This window comes from Mesoplodon mirus, assembly GCF_964341445.2.
Source record: "Mesoplodon mirus genome assembly, chromosome: 6".
NCBI lineage: Eukaryota > Metazoa > Chordata > Mammalia > Artiodactyla > Ziphiidae > Mesoplodon > Mesoplodon mirus.
This window is the reverse complement of record NC_138982.1, coordinates 29,104,555-29,125,467: the sequence shown is the minus strand read 5'-3', so window position 1 is coordinate 29,125,467 and position 20,913 is coordinate 29,104,555. Positions and strand designations below refer to the sequence as shown.

Below are 20,913 nucleotides of genomic sequence, written 5' to 3'. Positions count from 1 at the left end.
AAAGTTCTAACAGTCATCAATAGGAAATATACAGGTGAGCAGTACAGCTTAGGGTAGTGTAAACACATAGGAAGATTCAACCACATTGTCCCACAAATAGAAATAATAAAATCAACTTTAATAAGTGATATGAGAAAGTAAAACTCTTACACTATAAAATGTAGTACAGCCCAATTAAGAGAATGAATGATTTCTTCAAAGATTAAAACAATTACATATTTTTAGATAATGCAGATGAGATTCTATACAAAAATAAAGGGATGACTGAGTCAACTATGGTTACCGCAAGCCCTAATTTTGTTAGTACAGCTGAAAATAAAGTTGAAAGGATTAAGAGTAATTATGTCATGGATCATAGAATTTTATTGGGAAGGTGCTGGCTGGATATCAAAGAAGCTCTATGAATCATTATTATGAAGAGAAACCTGACGGGAACTAATGTCTGATAAGGGAACCAGAACACACTAGTTATAAATCATTGTACCCAAGTCCATGCCACGATCACCGTAATGTGAAGCACCAGCTTGGCCAAAGAGGTAACAAACCATAGGGCACTTCAAAGAAATGATCAACGTGTCCGACATTAGTTTCTTTCTCCAATATTTAAGACCAATTTCTAGATTCGCAAAAATTCTTGAGGCTATAAAATGGATTTCTGTATTTGAGTAAACCAATTCTTTGAGTGCAGAGTAGAGAGGAATATAGAATCTGCCTCCTGACCTTGCCACTAGGTATTTTAAAATAAATTTTTACTCTATAATCACAAATATATTAGCTAGACTTTGAAGTGTAAGAAATGCCAGTTCATTAATAACGTACAGTGCTGCCAAGGACCCACGTTCCCCAGAACTTTCTCACTTCCATAGGGAATGACGGAGCTGCTCTCAATGATGAAATCAAGCTTAAGTCACAGAAATGAAAACAGGCATCATGAAAACAGGAGAGCAGAAATATGAATTCATATTCATTGAGCATCTACTATGTATATCTCATTAACACCTTCTCAATTTTCCACGTTCTATCTAGTTGACAGATGGGATTTGCAGGAAATATCTACCAGGGAGCTGCCCAGCACCAGACATAAATGTCACATTGTTTCTATTTAAAGGATTCTTTTGTTGTCTGTAGCACTACACAACTAATTCATATTTATTAAAGTTGCTATCTTTCTAATTTGCCTACTCATGTTATAAGCCACCGAATGCATACACACACACAACACACACACACACACACAACTAAGGGTAACTGGCTCCATATTCTGCTATAGCATGTTACAGAAGTCATCTGGCTGAAGATGATTAATATATTATTTTCACTGTGAGGGACATTTATCTTACTTTTAGAAATGCACTTCTGAGGGTAGAGCAGATAAGCACACTATAAAATGGAAAGAACATGAATATCTTACAGGATAGTTTGGGTTCCGGGCTGGCTTCGATGTGTACAATCATTGTGACCCTGCACTTCTCAGAATGCTTGGTTTAATGATCTGCTGTTGCCATCTTGAAATTCCCACTAATTTTTTTTTAAAGGGCCATTCATTTTTATTTTACATTGGCTCTGCAGATTATAGAGCCAATTCTGCCTGGATTTGAATTATGACTTCACTGTTCAATATGTGTAAGTTTATTGTAAACTTTAGTTTCTTCCTCTGTAACAAAGGGGTAAAGTTAGATGAAATGGGACATATGAAAGCAATGAGCACAGAGTCTGGCACACAGAACACAAAAGGAGATATGAAATGAAATGTAGCCGACATAGCTCTAACTCTTACTTCTATGAATCTGAAACATATAGAAACCACCATAAATCATAATTAGGTATTGCTGAAATTTAAACTTGAATACTTACAGCCCATATATCTGTGGTGCAATTTCTAGTCTGTTCAGGTGCATGTAAAGCTCAATATCATGCTTCTTCAGTAGATGATCCTGGATCTGGTTGACTTTAGTAACAATAGCAACTGTTGGCCCCAAATCCTGTGGTCTAGCAAAGGGGATAGGAGTCATCAGGGTTTCTTTCCCCTAAAAAGGAAAAATGGAACATGTATTATTTCAATGTGAAGTTAACAAATACATGGACATCAATCTTGAACGCATTTATCAATGGAAGTTTAGAGAAGAACCAACAACTACTTTAACCAACTCAGGAAAAAAGCTTAAAATGTGGGATCATAAACTGATTGTCACATAGATGACTGTGCCCATAAAGGCCTTGAAATATCTTCTAAAATTTTTCTACTTGTATTCCCTCGACCAGTTTATCTGGTGACATTAAGTCGTATAAGATAATTTTGGCTAGAGGTAATGGTGGCCACTAGTCTATCTGTCCATGGCCAGTTTGTCTCAGCAGCAGCCATAGTACCTAAATGGCACACTCAGGAAAATATATTTCTTGTGGCATAAAAGTTAAACATGAAAAAAAGTAATTGAAAACTGTCTTACTTTAAGCTCTCAAAACTATAAAAAAAGTCAAGAAATAAAGCAAACCAGTACTAGAAAAGAAGACATCCTCTAACTGTCCTTTGATCAATTTAAATAGCTGGGTAGAAAGATTTTTAAATTCTTCAGATCAAAAATGTAACTGACTTAAAAAAAAAAAATCTATGTGGGCAGTACAACTTCCGTTCCTGCCACCCAGTATTAAGAAAGATCTGTAACTCCTTGTAATGTTTTCATGTAAACGTCAACTACCCCTTCAAGTCTGTTGATATACCCTAATATATTATGGCTGACCTTTCTGCTGATGTTCAGTTCCCAGTTTCTACCTCTCTCCAATACTGGGATTTATAGCATCTTCTCTCATGATTATCTGCCTATCACTCATCCTCAGTCTACTCTAGTTCAAATTCTTGTTTCTGTTTCACACATGCTGCTTTTTCATACAGTTCTGGTCTCAGTTTAATCTCTACTTACATGCAGTTCCCTAAGTGAGCTCAGTCATTCACAGTGCTTCATCAACCAAAACCCATTCTTCAAAGACTTCCTAATCTGTATTCGTAACCTAGAACCCTGGAGTGCTTCCCAGACGCTCAAATGTCGGCAAAGAATGTTAGACTGCCGAAGCGTCTCGAATTCAGCAGGCCTGCAACTGAGCTCATCACCTTCCGCTCGAAAACATGTTCACCCTTTCCCATGCCTACCTCAACCTATCCTCCAATACGAACACCTGGTTTGCCAATTGTAGCTCCTCAGAACCACTCAGGGGACTCTTGTATATGTCTCTTCTTCAGCACCAGCACCCTGACTTGGGGCCCTAACCATTCCTTTGCTCCTCATCTTGCTGCCCTCCAATTTAGTCTGCTTTAAATCCATCTTCCAAAATGCCTGGTGATCTATCTAAAGCAGGTATTAGATTATGCCAGATTGTCCTCCTTAGACTTTTTTTTTTTTTTTTTTTTGGCCACGCCGCACAGCACACTTAGTTCCCCAACCAACCAGGGACTGAACCCGTGTCCCCTGCAGGGGGAGTGTGGAGTATTAACCACCGGACCGCCAGGGAAGTCCCTCCTTCGACATTTTTAATAGTTCCCCATTATTTTCACTCTGGGAAAAACAAAACGAAACAATTCCAATTCTTTAGCCAGGTCAGCAAGGCTTTCCATCATCGAGTCAGCCTCTGTTCTCACTGTGCTTCCAGAGATACTGGGGATGCCATTCTTCTACCTGAAATATCCCCTCCCCAGTGTTTCCACTGAGGAGTCCCCATGTGTATTTTAAAATTTGGCTCAAGTGCCAGGTCTAGTTCATTATCCTCTTCTCTGCTCCCACAGTATGTGTTTCTACTTCTCTTCCTCCTAAACTGTGTGGTCTCTGAAAGGAATAACATCTTTTTGTCACTGGACCGGATTCAGGGGCATAAAGATAAAGAAGGTAAAGCTCTTGCCCTCATCATTTGAAGGGAAGAACTACAGAGAAAAAAAGCTCAGAATTCTGCATGAGAGCTGTGATTAATCAGGCCGGTAGAAAGCACAGAAGAGAGGAGGGGAGAGTCCTGTGTCAGTCCAGGGAAAAGGGGCTCCATCTGTCTGTCCAGGATCATTTCAAGGCTTAAAAAAGAAAAGCAGCCCTTTGGACTTCCTACAGTGTCTGCCCTAGAGTATTTAGGTCCAAAGGACATAAGACCATATTAATCTTTAGGGCTCAATTCATTGTTGTTAATTTGTATAGACAGGAGAAAGGGAAACCTCTATATTGTGCTCATGTATTATAAAAATAGTACATACAAAACACCTTTTTCTGATTTTGTAACATTTAGTACTCTCTTCAAATAATAGGATGCTTTAACTTAAAAAGATTTCCCCTGAGCTCAGAATACTTTATAGTAAAATCTCTTAAACTTAAAAAACTTGAAAGTAATGTTTCTGATCACTTAATGCTAAACAGCATAGCTTATCTAACAGTAAAAAATCAAAAACAGTGAAGACAGAGTTAATGTAAAACATTCCTTATCTTCAGGATTTCTTATTATAAAGAATGCTACTTGCATTTAACATACAGGATCAAATGAGACAGCCACAACTACCGATAAAACTAGAAAACTTTTCTAACCACTTATTAGTGGTATGCAAAGTGTGTTCTACAGATCATTGCCAGGCCACAGACGGAGCAATGCAGCAAGATAATGATTTCACACCATTATGTAAACCAACACACTGCTTCCTTCATCAAGAAAGTCTTATTATAAAAAGTATGTCGCTAAACTAGCCAGCATGCACAGTGATATGACTGAATTTTCTGAGGAACTAGAAGACCTGCACAATGGAGTGATACATTAATTTCTCGAACTTCTTTTTAAAAAGATGATTGGGGCTTCCCTGGTGGCGCAGTGGTTGAGAGTCCGCCCGCCAATGCAGGGGACACGGGTTCGTGCCCCGGTCCCGGAAGATCCCACGTGCCGTGGAGCGGCTAGGCCCGTGAGCCATGGCCACTGAGTCTGCGCGTCCAGAGCCTGTGCTCTGCAACAGGAGAGGCCACAACAGTGAGAGGCCCACGTACCGCAAAAAAAAGGTGATCAAATCATGAAAAAGAACAAAAAGGGGAGGATGAAAAAGGGATTCACTAGATATGCTTTTTAGGAATATATTATGCACTGATACACACTAATAATTAATATAAATCCTCAGAGGTCACATCTATGTGTTCTTTGATAAAATAAAGGTCTTTGTGTTGTCTTAGCCATTCTCATGACATGATTCAGTGAAAGCAATATGAATAAGTAAAAGTAAAAACTGGCAGCCCTCTCATTTTTATCATTCAGCTTCTCAGATGCTGTGAATCAGTTATAAAATACAAAATGACCACTGTGTAAAATGATCATGAGGCCTGTTAATTAAATGTCTTCAAAAACTCTGCTCAAAATCTGATGTTCACATAAGTCTATGACTCCATCAGATCACCTGCTGAGAATACAGAGCTACTGTTCATCACACATGCTTACAGCAAGCTTCCTCTGTAATAACCCTTACGGAATGGAGCATGGTGATATACAGCTGGCGTAAGACTTTATCACCTAAGCTCGGAGTAGACAAACTTTCTCTGGAAAGAGCCAGATGGTAAACCTTTGAGACCTTCCAGGCCATACAGTCTGTGCTGCAGCCACCCAGCTCTGCCTTTGTAACAAGAAAGCAGCCAAAGACAGTAAGTAAACAAGTAGGCATGGCTGTATCCCCGCCAAACCTTTTTTATGGACATGGAAATTTGAATTCTATATAATCTTCATGTCACCAAATACTATTCCTCTTTTTATATTTTTTTCAACCATTTAATAATGTAAAAGCCATTTTTAACTCACAAGCCTTACAAAAACAGATGGCAGGCCAAATTGGCCTGCAGGCAGTAGTTCGCCCTGACCTCAACCAAAGGCATGAAAAGCATTAGTTATCCATCTCATTTGCGAAGAGACGGAGTGAAGGGACTGAGTAATACGTTGTTTCTAAATAGAACTCATTCAATTATACTAACATAAAATAAATTAGTCATATAGAAAATAGTATACCAAAAACTCTTAACAACAGCCCTTGCCAGAATAATTTGCAATTTTTCCAATATTGTGTAATAACAACGAGAAGACCATAATGATCTCTAAGTTAGCATATATGGTTGTTTAAAATGACAGTTAATTCGGCAATACCACTCCTAGAGATATGCCGAGAGAATTGAAAACATATGTTCACACAAAAGTTTGTATACAAGTGTTCTTAGCAACATTATTCTTAATAGTCAAAAAGTGAAAAGAACACAAATGTCACCAAGTGAGGTATGGAAAAACAAAATGTGGCATATATCTATGCAATGAAACATTATTTAGCCCTGAAAAGGGATGAAGTACTGACACATGCCACAACATGAATGAACAGTGAAAACATTATGCTAAGTGAAAAAAGTCAGTCACAAAAGGTCATATATTGTATGATTCCATTTATCTGAAATGTCCAGAATAGGCAAGTCCAAAGGAACAGAAAGTAGATTAGTGATGCCCAAGGCTCTAGGGAGGGGGAAATGGGGAGTGACTGCTAATGGGACTAAAAGGATTTCCTTTTAGGGTGTTGAAAATGCTTTGAAATTAGATAGTGGGGATATTTGCACAGCCTTGTGAATATACTAAAAACCACTAAATTGTACACCTTAAAAAGGTGAATGTTATGGTATGTTGATTATTTCACAATAAAAATTATAGTTAAAGAATAAGGGTAAGAGGGAACCCTCCTACCCTGTTGGTGGGAATGTAAATTGGTACCGCCACTATGGAGAACGATATGAAGTTTCCTTAAAAAACTAAAAATAGAATTACCATGGGATCCAGCAATCTCATTCCTGCGGATATATCCAGAGAAAACTCTAATTCAAAAAGACACATGCACCCTAATGTTTATAGCAACACTATTTACAAAAGCCAGGACATGGAAGCAACCTAAATGTCCATCATCAGAGGAGTGGATAAAGATGTAGTACATATACACAATGGAATATTACTCAGCCATAAAAAAGAATGAAACTGGACCTACAGATTGTCATATGAGTGAAGTAAGTCAGAGAGAGAAAGACAAATATCATATGATATCATTTAAATGCAGAATCTTAAAAAAGGGTACAAATGAATTTGTCTACAAAACAGAAACAGAATTACAGATGTAGAAAACAAACTTATGGTTACAGGAGGTGGGGGGGTAGGGATAAATTGGGAGATTGGGATTGACATCAACACACTACTATATATGAAATAGATAACTAATAAGGACCTACTGTATAGCACAGGGAACTCTACTCAATAGTCTGTAACGGCCTATATGGGAAAAGAATCTAAAAATGAGTGGATATATGTATATGTATAACTGATTCACTTTGCTGTACACCTGAAACTAACACAACATTGTAAATCAACTATATTCCAATAAAAATTATTAGAAAAAAAAAGAATAAGGGTAAGAGAGAGTAAGGATAAATGGTATTGATGCTAAACATATAAATTCAATTTAGTGATACATTAGTAAAAGCAAAACAACCTATTTGACACAGAGTTTATCTACATACTTCCGTGCCTATCAACTCACCAGGACAGCACAGATCAAGTAGATAAATACTCTTTTCATTCAAAGTTTATAATAGTTTTTATGAAATTATATTGCAGGCATAATATACACACATATCAAAGAAAGTTTCTATTTATTTATATGAAAATTTTTATATTACCTTTGTAAATCTGTTAATAATTAGAGATATGATTTAGACCGCCAGTTCAAACTTACTCCACAGGTATCTTCATATTTTCATTTTTTTATAGTGATAATAATGGCTTTTATTCTCTGATTATATGTTGTTACTAAAATCATTTGTTCCCTCAAATATATTGAAAAGATCGGTACTGTAAGATTTACCTTTTGACCATCATGCTCAAAAGTAGAAAACCAAGGTTCAGCAGTTTCCATAAGTTGTGAGAACATTGCACTAAAAATTAGAAAAATAATATAACCCCAATGTTAAATCTTCATTAAAGTAAAAATGGCGTAAAAAAATAAAAACAGAAAGTTTTTGTACTTACTAGGCATCATGTTCCAGATACTCAGGGTTCAAGAGAGTTTTCATTTCCTCACTTAAAAAAGCGATACAATCAATCAGAATGTGTAATTTTTTAATTGAAGGAGATGCAGAGGTTGCCTTATTCTATACTCATAAGCCAACTTTCATATAATGTGTAAATGAAAAAAAGTTAGCCTTTTTTTAATAAAAATAGCAACTCCATTAACAAACAAAATCCTTTCTTTCTATAAAGATCAAAACCAAATTAGCTGCCTGTCTGTACCACAACGAGGCAACTATCTAATTATTCCAAATAACAAAACTGAATGTGACAGTACATTCCTTTAATGTGCCTGATCTAGAATCAACTGATTATTCCACAATCTATCACTTGTCCAAAATGAAACAAAAAAATATATAGTTACTGGTCAAATATCCCATATTAAAACAGTAATTTATTTTCTTTCAATGGTTTCTATTTTTATTATGTTTTAACATCAATTAATCAGTGACAGCACCTCTTCCAAATCTATTTTAGTGCTGCTTTTACTTTATAAAGGATTGAAACAGTTAAAGGAGCATGTAGAACTCATTTAAAAGCTATTTTTTTAAAAAGCAATTTGCAATCATGTATACTTTCCTATGGAGTATATTCTGCATATGTGTTTTTAAAAAGATAAAACTGGCATGAAAACAGGATCCCAATAACAACCGCAACCTTATCATACTTCAGAATAACAGAGGCAACAGCAACTAAGATATGGTTACTATAGTCAGATCCAATAAATTTAGTATAATTAGAAAAACTCAAAGGAACTAGAAAATGCTAATCTACAATATAGTAAACAAAAGTTGATTTGACAAATGCCCTAATATATGTTCAGCAAAATGGATGGCTACATTTGATGAATAAAGATCATACAGATAAACACATGAAATATTATATGTTAATCCGTTGTTTTCGGCACAGAGAGAGGCTAGCCTGTGGAATATTCCTGAGGAAGTTTTATAATCCCTCAGCTCTCCATTCCCAAGATGCTTCCTGGCTGCCTCTCTGTCTCTTCTAGTTAGGGTATCTGAAGTTAGAAAATAAATTCTCACAATCGGCCTAAGTTAAATACAAGATACATTAATTTATTATCTCCAGCAAATAACTTCAGTAATTGTATCTCAAAAACATGAGAAGTCATTTTGTTTCTTTATACTGGGGTTCTTTGGGGGACTGTTCTATTTATGAACTGAACTGAGTCTGGTGAGGACAAAATATCTCACACATAAGGTTCCCTTACAGCTTACTGTGAAAGAATGGGTCACTGGAGGATAGAACGTATGAATATTAACAATCATCAGCACTTTGCTATTACAACAAAAATGTCCTCTTCTCGATCCCTCAGTTACATGTCTTCCTTTGGTACAGCTCTAAGACTTGCAAAGATATTTAGAATTCCGAGTTTGCCCCATAGCTGAAATGGGATTACAGTTATTAAACGGAATTAATAATCAGCCACAGGAAACACAATCAAATGTTTACAATTTACAAAATACCTTCAATATAAAAGGTGTTGAGGTTAAAAAAGGATTACAGCAGCGCTGACAAAATAGATGGAGCTCATAGACAAACTTGCCTTGGCTGTGCAGACTCACTGGCATGAAGAAAGGCTTGGTGGTCACAGTGGAGGGTGAAGACCATTGGAGCCAACAGCTCGTGCATGCCCTGAAATAGAGCCAGAGAAAGGGACGGGGGCATGTCCGGACTCCACTGGTGGACAGACAGGCTCAGCTAAAAGCCTCTGCAGCTGATCCCCGCCCCAGGCATTTTTGTATTATACAGAAGAGCATAAACATAAAAACCTACAAAGTGAGATTTTATTTAGTTTTAGAACTTGACTCCAATTCTACCACAGCAGGTATTCTTCTTTAAAACATGGAGAACAGCTCTCTTTTAAATGACACAACAAACAATAAATCGGCATGGTAGACAACCTTGCACCTGTCAGTTGCTTCAGGATGTGCACTCATAAATATGAATTTCATTTATGCAAATTATAATCATATGCTACAGTGTAAAGATCTGCAGTAAGAAGGGCAACTAAGAACTGTAGACCTAAGGAAATTACATCCAATGTTTTCATTATATAATGGCTCAAAATTAGGATGTCTGTAGATTTAGGAAGAGCTGAAGTCAGCTAGCTGGAAATGTTGGATAATAAAAGAAAAAACCTTTAGCAGGTATGAGTTTTTAAAGTACGATTTTCAACATGTTTAAGCCAAGATGGCCATAATTTTTTTTCCTGTCTACTTCAACTGTAAGGTTGTTTTTCAATTCATTTAGTGATTTCACCAATACAACTTTCTTTTTCCTTATATTGTGTTCACCTGTGGATTACATACATAGGCATAGAAACAAAAAGGTATATTAGTTACTAAGTTGCCTTTCAAAGGGTATTATAAAAACCCATTATTTATCCATTCTTGTGAGGAAATAAGATATTCCACATCAGTGACCCGCCTTGTTAGTTGAGATTTTTTTCCCTACTTAGGCATCAAAAACATATTTTCGCAAGTTAAAAATGGATTGTACTCTTTTCTGCCTGTTAAAGTGTGTCACTATTTTCCTTTTGCCTACGATGATCTTTTACAAAAAAAGAAGACAAAACCCCACCTCTACAGGAAATAACAATAAAATACTAAGCTGAGAGAAGAGAGAGTTTTTGCTGATGGGATTAGAGAAAATCCCCTGTGATGGAAGGACAGCCACAGGGACGTCTGCATGGTCTGGCAGCTCTGTGCTGTTCATAGGATGCTAGTTATTAACATAAAGTAGTACAAAAGGAAACTCTGTCAGAGTTCATTTATAAGTTATCACTAGCCTTGAATGAGAAGGACTTAATTACATTTTTACAAAATAATTTATGATCCATTGACAATTTACTTGTGATTTGGGACAAATTACCACACATCACTTCAATCTTTTTAGGTGACTGTCTCCTACTAAACAAATCTTGAAAAGACTATTCCTTAGAAGAACTTGGTACTCACCCATAAAGAATGGAATTAAGTGTTGCTAATGTGCTTTAAAATCATTATGAGGGGTTTATTCTTCTAGAATAATCTCAAATTATCCCAAAGACCAAGTGACATAATTTTAATCATGAAAGTAATAGTTATTTATTGCACAGAACCACAGAATATCTAAAACAAAAACAAAAACGAAAAAAAAAAAAGGAAGGAGGGAAGGCAGGAAGGAAGGGAAGGAAGGCCAAAAGAGAAAAGAAAGAAAAATTAAAACTGTGATAGATAGCTTTGCGGTAATCTTTTTTGCTTATTTCTGATAATTTCCTTAGGATAAAGTCCCTAGAAGTAAAATTTCTGGGTAAATGAGCTAATAAGACATTTGATATATACAATTAACCTGCCCTTTAGAAATAATTCCCTCACTTCAGGGCATAAAAATCACCATTTCACATACCCTCATCTTTATTTGTAGTGTTTTTTAAAAATCCTGTCAAATTTTACAGTCAAATAGTTGTTTTAACTTATTTAAATGCTAGTGAGGTTGAACACAAACATTTCAGTGGTCATTTTTATTTAATGAATTGCCCATTTTCTCCTAATGAAGAGTCTCCCTTCTCCTGATGATCTGTAATTAACCCTTAGTTATTTTTGTTACAAATACTTTCCCATGTTTATAACTTGCCTTTTAATTTTGATTATGTCATAGTAAAGCTGTATACTTTAAAACAGTCAAATCAATAAATCATCTTTCATGATTTCTTATTTTGTTTTTATTAGATTAAATATACAGGTTCTTTTTGTACAGCTAATTCTTTACCCATCTGGTATTTAATTTTGCCCTGAAGAATAATATGTATTTTTCCTTCCCAAAGTGTTAAACTAATTTATTGAATAATCACCATTTATTGAATAATCCATCTTCTCCCAAGAGTTCTGAAATGTCATCTTTATCATAAGCTGAATATTTAGCTCTCATTTTTTCTGAGTTTTTACTGGTATTCCATTGGTTTATATACTCTTAACAGGAACTTTACTACTGCAATGTCTTGAGCTGTAAAATACTCCATTTCCCCATATTTTCTATTCTTTTTCTCAAAATTATCTTGCCTATTCTAACATCTTTTCATCCAAATGAAAATGTAATTTAGTTACATAAAATGCTAAACAAAATACTGCAATTTTTATTGCCATTGCATTAAAATTAACTTGAAGAAAATAGACTTCTTTAAGAACACCAGATCCTCCAATCCAAAAATATGTAGAACTGCATAGTTTTTATTAGGTTTCTTACTAGGCTTTGGTTGTTGGTGTTGGTGGTGGTGGCGGCAGAGATCTTCTGAATAGAACTCTTCCCTGCAGTATGTTTTCTAACTAATTAAGGCTGGTTTAATACGAAACGGTTCTTGACTAAATGTATCTTCTCATTTTCCCTGAACGTTCTCTTCCCTCTAGTTTCTGTGACACTCCTTTCTCCAGATTCTCCATTTGCTCATGCATCATTCACCTTCATTTATTCCAAAAATTATCTATTAACTACATATGATGTGCTGGTAACAGAAAAGTGAATGGAGTGGGCAAACTCCTGACCATTATGGAGCCTGCAGTCTAAACAGCAAGACACACAATAATAAAATGAGCACAGAAGTACTGTAGGTTATAAACTGGGACAAGTGATACAGATATGTATACGTATGTACATACATACATAGACAAACCCAGCTCCTACTAAGGCTCAGCACATACAAGGTGCTCACTGCATAGTGACTGAATGAATGAAATAGCCTCCACTCAATATAGTGAGGGGTAGATATTTCATTTATCAACACAAGGGTAAAAGCTGAACTATGATAAGATGAGAAATGGAAAAGAATCATCCTGAATTATATTTTAATATTTTCCATCAATAAATAAGTGCTTTTTGTATAATGGAAATTAAGAGTCCCCTGAATACCATTAATACAATCTTTTACACATTCAGTGTTGACTTCCAACCAAACTAGGGATATTTTTCTCGAATACACTTGTAAGAGATTACTGGTTTTACTCTCAATTTTAGACTAGTAAAAACCTGATTAATAATTACAAGTGGCAAGCAAACAGACATCTTTAAAGGAAAAGAGAACTATCTGGAAAGAATGATCATAAATTCAATATGCTGTAAATCTGACAAAGCATAATGAAAAAGAATGTATTGTCTGTATACTTCTTGGTTCCCAAAATGTGTATTTTGCTTCCATCCACACCATCCGCGTTTCTGCTTGCTTACAGCCTTTTTCCCTGCTGGATCCTTAGTAGTCACTGCACTCCAAACTCATGCCAGTTGAAAAGAAAGGTAACAAAGTTTTCCTCATCAACAGTCTGTAGGCTCACAAAATTGAACCTGTTCTTTTATCTGCCTGTGTTCATTTAGCCCACCAAGCAGTCTTTATTAAAGCTGAGGCATCAGGCAGTCAAAGTTCATTAATACCATTTATATAATCTCTGCAGTTTCAATTAACTCAGCAAGACATTCTACTACATGATAACAGTCTCATTAATTCAATAAAATCCCATAACTATTAACAATATGGTCGATGTTAAACGGGGTGTCACCTAGTACAAAATAATAGCTTTAACAGCTTGTGATGAAACTTAAGGTTTTTTCTTAAATTTGATCTGGCTAAAATATTCAGTCCTTTTACAGCAAGGGATTATTCCTATGTAAAGAATGTATAGAATTTTTAACATTAACAGGTAGTAATTTAAATCTTAGAAAGTGATACACAGGAGTAAATTAATAATACTTTCCTATTCAGTAATTGATAGACTTTGTCTAAATGATCAAGAGTCTGATCTGTTTATAGTCTTCCTCACAAACGCAGTGGGCTGCGTGCCTCACAAACGGTGGATGGTGAAGTTACGATGTTTTGGTTCCTTGTCCATGGAACTTGTTTCCATTATTATAAGATTTCCTGAATCTAGATTTTTCTTTCTCGAAAGAAAAAGGGGAAACAAATGTATAACTTGGGATAATTTTATTCCGACTTGATTCGTTATCATCAAATCTTTTACTGTGAGATATTTCCAAATATTTGAAAGAGAAAAGGGCACGCTGAGGAGACAGGCTTGATGACAAAAGCCGACACAATGAGAAGAGGAGAAGAGAAAAACAGAAATAAACCTGGATCACTAAGAGCCTGAGGTACTGAACTAAAATGCTGCGGAGCCATTCTGCCCCCAGACTTCTTGCAAAGTGTGTTAATAACATCCTTAGACTGTAAGTCATTCTGAATGGAATTTTCTGTTATTTGCTTCCAAAAAATCCTGATATACTGATTGAGATTTATTTTCTCCCAGTCTCCTTTTTGGTTTGTTTTTGGTCTTTGCACTTTATATCTCACCTGAATAGCCTGTCTTGCTTGGGAAGACCTTTCCTACCCTGAGATTATAAAAAAGAAAAGTTCTCCTAAATGTTTTTTCCAGAATTTTAATGTAATTTTAGTTTTTATAATTATATTTTTACTCCATCTGGAATTTCTTCTCCCAATAATGGTATAATTTAATCTTTTTTAGATGGAAAGCCAAATACAGCAAGTCAATATCCTTTTCCCATTGAAAGAAAACGTCCTATCTTATATGAAGATCTAATTTACAACTGAACCTGTTCTTAGCTTGTTCCACTGATCTATTTCTCAGTTCCCACATTACTGTCACATTGGTTTGATCACAGAACATTTATAACAGTTTTCAGATCTCCCTGTGCCATTCTCCCCTTCCCCTGAATTCTGTGGCAGCTCCAACATATTTAATACTGACTGTAGCAATGATCACCATCACAGCTACCAACATGAACTCATAATGAGCACTACATGTTTTTAACTCTACAAAGTCAATACTATTATTGCCCTCCTCAACGAAACTAAGGATGAGAAAAGTTACATGTGTATATTGTCCAAGACAAGGTAGCTACTTAAAGTGTTGGAACCGAGATTCAAATCAAGGGATCTGAGTCTAGAGCCAGGGATCTTAACCACTAAGCTGTATTATCACCATTAAAATGACTATAAAGCTTCTTGGCATAAAATTTAAAATCACTGTGCCCGGTTTTTAAAAACCATATCTCTCACTTAGACTATCACTGGAATGATAACACATTTACATATTAATTTGGGAAGAAGTAATATTTTTACTTAATGTCTTCCCACCTAAAAACACGTTATCACTTTTCTATTTATTCAACTCTTGCTCCAATAACATTTATAGTTTTCTTCATATAGCTTTTGATTCTATATTATTACATTTATTTTTAGACATTTTATAGTTTTGGTTGCCATTATGAGTAGGATATACTTTTCCATTTCCCATTCTAAAAGCTAAATATCACCATGTAATTAATATAAAGACATATTATTAGTATCGAAACTAAAATAAAATTAGTTCCCTTGGATATTCTATGTATACAATAACAAATACATTATTTAGGACAACTGTAAAATGACTTGATTTATTATCTTTAAACAAATCAAGTTTATCTCAAATTAAATACAATGCTCTCACCATGCAGATGTTTTCTGTTATATTACACTGAATTTGGGTTGTCATCAGTTGGATGTCATAACTTTGGATTGTTGGAGAATTTATTAATATAGTTTGAATTCTCATTTAATATGCATTTTGAGAAATACATAAAAATATCTAACTTGGCATATTTTTATTGGAACCCCATAAGGTTAAGTGCAAACCTAGATACTTCTTTATATATTAAGTAAAAAATTTACATTTTGAAAAGAATAAACATAATCCAATAATCTTCTTTAATAACGAGATGAATTAAACATCAAGATCACAAGAATATCATATAAATTTCAGAAAGTTTAAAGGAACTTTCTGCAGTTATATTACTGGTAGATTTTGAAAAGTAAAAGGACATTTGATTATTCTCTACATGACATACCACATATTTATAAATGCTGTACTTAGAAACAATATTTATATATACAACTCTGAAAAGTTTTATTACTAGATTGCCTTCAAAGATGCTGTTTATAAACAAACTCTCAAAAGTTGAAAGCAAAGATTGAATGCCTCATAGAAGACAATTTGGTGGAATGTCTTATAATAAGGAAGAAGCATATGTGCGTCAATGAGCTTACCTTTCTCACCATGCAGCTGACAAGCAGCTCTTTGATTGCTTTACTATTATGATGCAACTCTGGATACAATAAAGGCTACATTATTGCTCTATCATTTGTCAAGCTGTATAGAAAATTCTGAGTCAATGGATGCCACCTGTACGATATTTTCATTACCTGTTTATAAAGCAACTGCTCGTTTTCTCTAGCATAACAGAAAAGAACATCTGTAAGAATTTTTCTCACATTTTCTTGTTGGAAAAACTGCATTTCAGGAAACCTGAAAAAAGAAAACACAGGATTGAAATCGGCTAGCACAATTCTAAGAATTACCCTCAAATTCTCATCTCTGAGAGGTGCCATGGGCAGCTTTTGGTTTCAGTACAAGTCTGTATTTGCCAGGCAACTTATGCCATAGGTGGGACTCATGTGTTAAAGAAAAAAGGGTGAGAAAAAGGGAAACTACTGGATACCCTTCAACATCTAAATATTTCAAATGTCTTCATATGTAAATGTCATCATATGCATGATGAATACAACAGTTTTTAAGCAAAACAAATTATAGCCTATGCATTTGGTGTGGGGATTGCTTTGTTTTACCCCATTTGGTATACTGTAATTTTGTAAGTACCAACTTTGTGAAAAAAAATCATTATCCTATTTTTTTGATGCAAGTATCATGATTTAAATTATTATACATGACCACACCATTAGTTTTATCTGATTAAAACACAGACTTCAAATGGACCGAGTTAGTCAGTATTGCTTAAATGATCTCTGGATCAAAAATTCTACCAGGTGCTTTGAGGTAACGTGAAATACAAAAGGGCAAGAGTATCCACCTGAAAGGAGCTTAAATAGTTGTTTATAATGCAAGAATTTACAACTGCAACAACCCACAGAGCAAATACAGAGCAGTGCAATACACAGTGAATATACAGTCGACCCTGTGGATCCCTGGGTTTCAAATCTGCAGACTCAACCAACCGTGGATCAAAGATGTTTGGGGAAAAAAAATTCCAGAAAGTTCCAAAAAGCAAAACTTGCATTTGCCAGCATGCCAGCCACTATTTACATGGCATTTACATTGTAGTAGGTATTACAAGAAATCTAGAGATGATTTAAAGTATATGAGAGGATATGCATAGATTATATGGGAATATTACTCCATTTTATACAAGAGAGTTGAGCATCCATGGATTTTGGTATCTGCGGGAGTCCTGGAACTAATCTCCTATGAATACCGAGAGACGAGCCTATAAGGGAAGAAGGAATGTCCTCTAGAAATAAGCAGCAAATAGGTTCAATCACAAAAGGTTTGAACAAGAATTTTTAGGAGAGGAGGAACATGGAATATCTGGGAAAAGTAACCAAATCAGAAGGAAAGCTATGAAGACACAGAAGGCAAAGAGTATTCCAAATGTAGAGCACTGTATGGTATTAGCAATGCAAAAGGAAAGTATCAATACTTCCATGAAGTACTGCCACTTGGCAGCAGGACCACAGGACAGAAGAAAAGGTGGGAGGTGTGGAATAGAGCTTTGAATGCAGTATTTACAACTGAGGAAAAGCAACAGAGGGACTCCACATTTCTGAATAGGGAAGTACCAAAGAAGAAAGTATTTGAGTAACTCTAAGTGGGAATAAGCCTGCAGGAGGAGAGATTGCAGGAAGGAGATAAGAGGACATTATACTGAGGTGAAATGGAAAAATCACAAACCTGAGACGAAAAGCCGAAGTTCAGATTCCTGTTGCATAACTGTTGGCTGTGTGACCTTGAGTAAATGTCTGCTTAAAGGCCTCATCTATAAGTAGCGATAATACTACTAATCTTGTGATCAAGATGAAATAATGTGAAAGCGCCAAGAACAGCGCCTGGCAGCAGACGTTCAGGAAGAGAGGTGATTGCTAGTCTCTGAGTACTGGTACTTTAGGTGAAGAAGATGTGAATGAGGTCGCATTGGGACTAGAAAACATGAGAATATGTAATAAATAACGCAAGAGGCTGAAAAGGAGGAGCGCCTAGAGCACGGAGGCACGGGGCATCAAGGAAACAGAAAAATACTCCTTCGTTAGTCTCGTAAAGGCAGCAATGGTTATTTTATTCATATTCTGATGGTTTACTGCTTCTTATTTCTGGCAACCTCTGCTATTTTCTGCTTCCTTCTGATCCTCTCTGGGCACCCTGTGAGAGTTAGAACTTTCTCTCCAGTTCAGGCTGGGATCCTGGGTGGACTATGCTAATGGTTTGTGAAGCATCTCTTTCCTGGGCCTAATTTTTATAATAAATTACAGCCTGTTTCATCTTCATCTGTTCATTTGACTTTTGCTTGAAATTCCCTTGGATGTACAATTTGTCCCCAGACACAGGTATATGACCTGTTCTCTACCAACAAGGAAGCCTCTACTTTGGGGGGCCGGTAATCAACAGTCCATGGGTCTGAACAAGGTTCTCTCAAGTCCACGCATAAATCTTAATGTGATGGCCCTCCAGACAGCCCAAACTGAAGCTCAGGAGTCTGACTAGGCACAAATGACCATAGCTCCTCAAGAGGAGAGAAATTACCTGAAAGCAGATTCAGAGCAAGAATAATAACTATATCTTAGAAGCCAAAGAAGTTCCAGAAAGGTGTCAAATGCACTGAAGCAGGAAAGAAACAGAAAAACTTGTTAAATGACTTATTTGGGACAAAAGAAAGCTGCTAAAACCTTTAGATAGTCAAATATCCCAAATTAGAGTAATCAGGATGAAAGATAGGTAAGTAGTTAATAAAATGCTGAAAAGAAATTTCTTGGGAAAACTTAGTCACTAAAGTAAAAACAGAGTAACCCTTCTGAGATGAAACTGTTTCCCCTCCTTCCTCATCAGATGACTTAAATCTAGCCCTGTCGTGAAGTAGGCTTCCTGTCCCAGGAGCTGGACAGATCACACAGATGAGTGATTTTGTGTGTCCCCTTCCATGACTATGCTTTGGAAACTGTCTATGAACACTGGCACCACCAAATTCCCTACAGTTACTGCAATCTGAATGGACTATGGGAGAAAGTACTAAAACCTACAACATTCACTTTGTAACAAATATCCACGAACTATATAAAGTAAGAATTTAATACCTTACTACTAAAAATGTAAATTATATTACATATCAATTCAGTTTCATTTAAATGTATACTAACCACTCGCAAGACTAAAAACTAGAGATCTATAAGAATCAAATTGCAGGTAGATAATTTAAATTACCCACTTTTAGCAAATACCCAATCAACTGAAAACGTGTATTAGGCAGACACAGCGTATCTATGTGACAGCACACCATCCACAATTCTAGTCTACAATGCTGAAGTGTCAAGTTAGGAAGTTTCAGGATGTCCTCTTTTTTAGAAAAGTGTGAGGTGTCCTCTAAATTCTGATGAAGAATCCATAGCATCAAACAAGTAACATGGGAAAGATTTCAGAAGAGTTCCAAAAAAGAAACAAAAGTTTATGCTATTTTCAGAAGCTGGAAAAAGAGATGACATTCAGAGAAGTTATAAGCTGAAAGAGTCCAGTTCAGAAGGTAACAGGTAAGGAGAACGGAAGCAGAGAGATTAATACCTGCTCCAGTATATCTGGTAGTTAGCAGGTTATCAGTACTTCTCAACTGCCTTGCTAAACAATGTGTCAGAGATATGCATTGAAGTAAAATTCCATGAGTTTAGAGTTACACAGAAGAACCTAGGTCATAAGGTTGATGAATATACCTGAATAATAACATATTTCCTACAATAAATACTTGGTTTCGTATTAACAGGCTTCAAGTGAGAAGGCATTCCATCTATAAGAATCAGAAATAAAAGGGAGAAAAGTAGTGAGTAGGTTCTCTAGGAATAGTGATAAGCAGCTTTGATGATAGGTTTTAAGTTTCAAAATAGCTTCCCTGACATCTGGTGTTGATTCAGGGCAGGTAATCTGAACAGTAGTCTAACCCGAATATCACTGGAAAGGCAAATCTGGTTTTGAGACAATAACAAAAATCACAGAATACAGACCGAGGCTGGAGTCAACAACTGTAAAGATTTTGAAAAATCAATAGTGAGTCTACAGTTTCATGCAAAAAAGAGAAATGGTAGTATATTCATTAAAGATGAGATAGAGAAAAAACAGCTTAGGATTGAAGCTAGAGACATTTATGATTCACTCAAGCCAAACTGTCTGATAGGAAAGTAAAAGGAGAAAAGAATCACAATAAGTGGGAACTGAAGATAAATCCTAAATTATTATTAGAAAATGAAAGTCAAGTAATTCCTGCATTTGGCCAGAAATGAAAGTGGAGATGGTAAACAGGTGAGGATGAAACTCTGATAGAGATAAAAAGCTAAGAAAAATTAATATTAAAGTATTCCATGATGTGATTTAGACTAATACCATCGAACATTTTTACCTGATGGAAAAAAAGGTGATAATTCAGTTTTAACTTAATTGATCAATATTTAAAATGCAGGAGTTTCTCTCTCAAGATGTGTGCAGGTACTAAATAGACAAATTTTACATAGTGCAAACTAACATCAAGAGATCTAAAAGTCTGCTGTGTGTGTTTTGGTTTGTATCTTGAAATAACCCCACATTCGTAGGCAGTATAGTTTTCAACTTAAGTTTTAAAAAAACTTTCATTATCTAACATCTTTCATATATAATCTTTTCATTATAATCTTTCATTATAAATTCCAGCATTTATAAAGAGACAATAGTAGACTGAATTGCAGCATAGCCATCGCCCAGCTTCATC

The 20,913-nt window shown here is 35.6% G+C and overlaps 1 protein-coding gene across 2 annotated transcripts in view; it reads right to left on the bottom strand.

Moving 5' to 3' along the window:
* TBC1D5 (TBC1 domain family member 5) overlaps positions 1-20,913 on the bottom strand; it is a 563,684-nt gene that overhangs the window by 216,719 nt on the left and 326,052 nt on the right. For both annotated transcript variants that reach the window (XM_082625793.1, XM_082625794.1), the window contains 5 exons: positions 16,325-16,427; positions 9,643-9,735; positions 8,044-8,090; positions 7,880-7,949; positions 1,855-2,027 (listed from right to left, as the gene is read on the bottom strand). In XM_082625793.1, the coding sequence (XP_082481919.1) occupies positions 1,855-2,027; positions 7,880-7,949; positions 8,044-8,090; positions 9,643-9,735; positions 16,325-16,427 (486 nt within the window). The remainder of the gene's footprint in view (positions 1-1,854; positions 2,028-7,879; positions 7,950-8,043; positions 8,091-9,642; positions 9,736-16,324; positions 16,428-20,913) is intronic.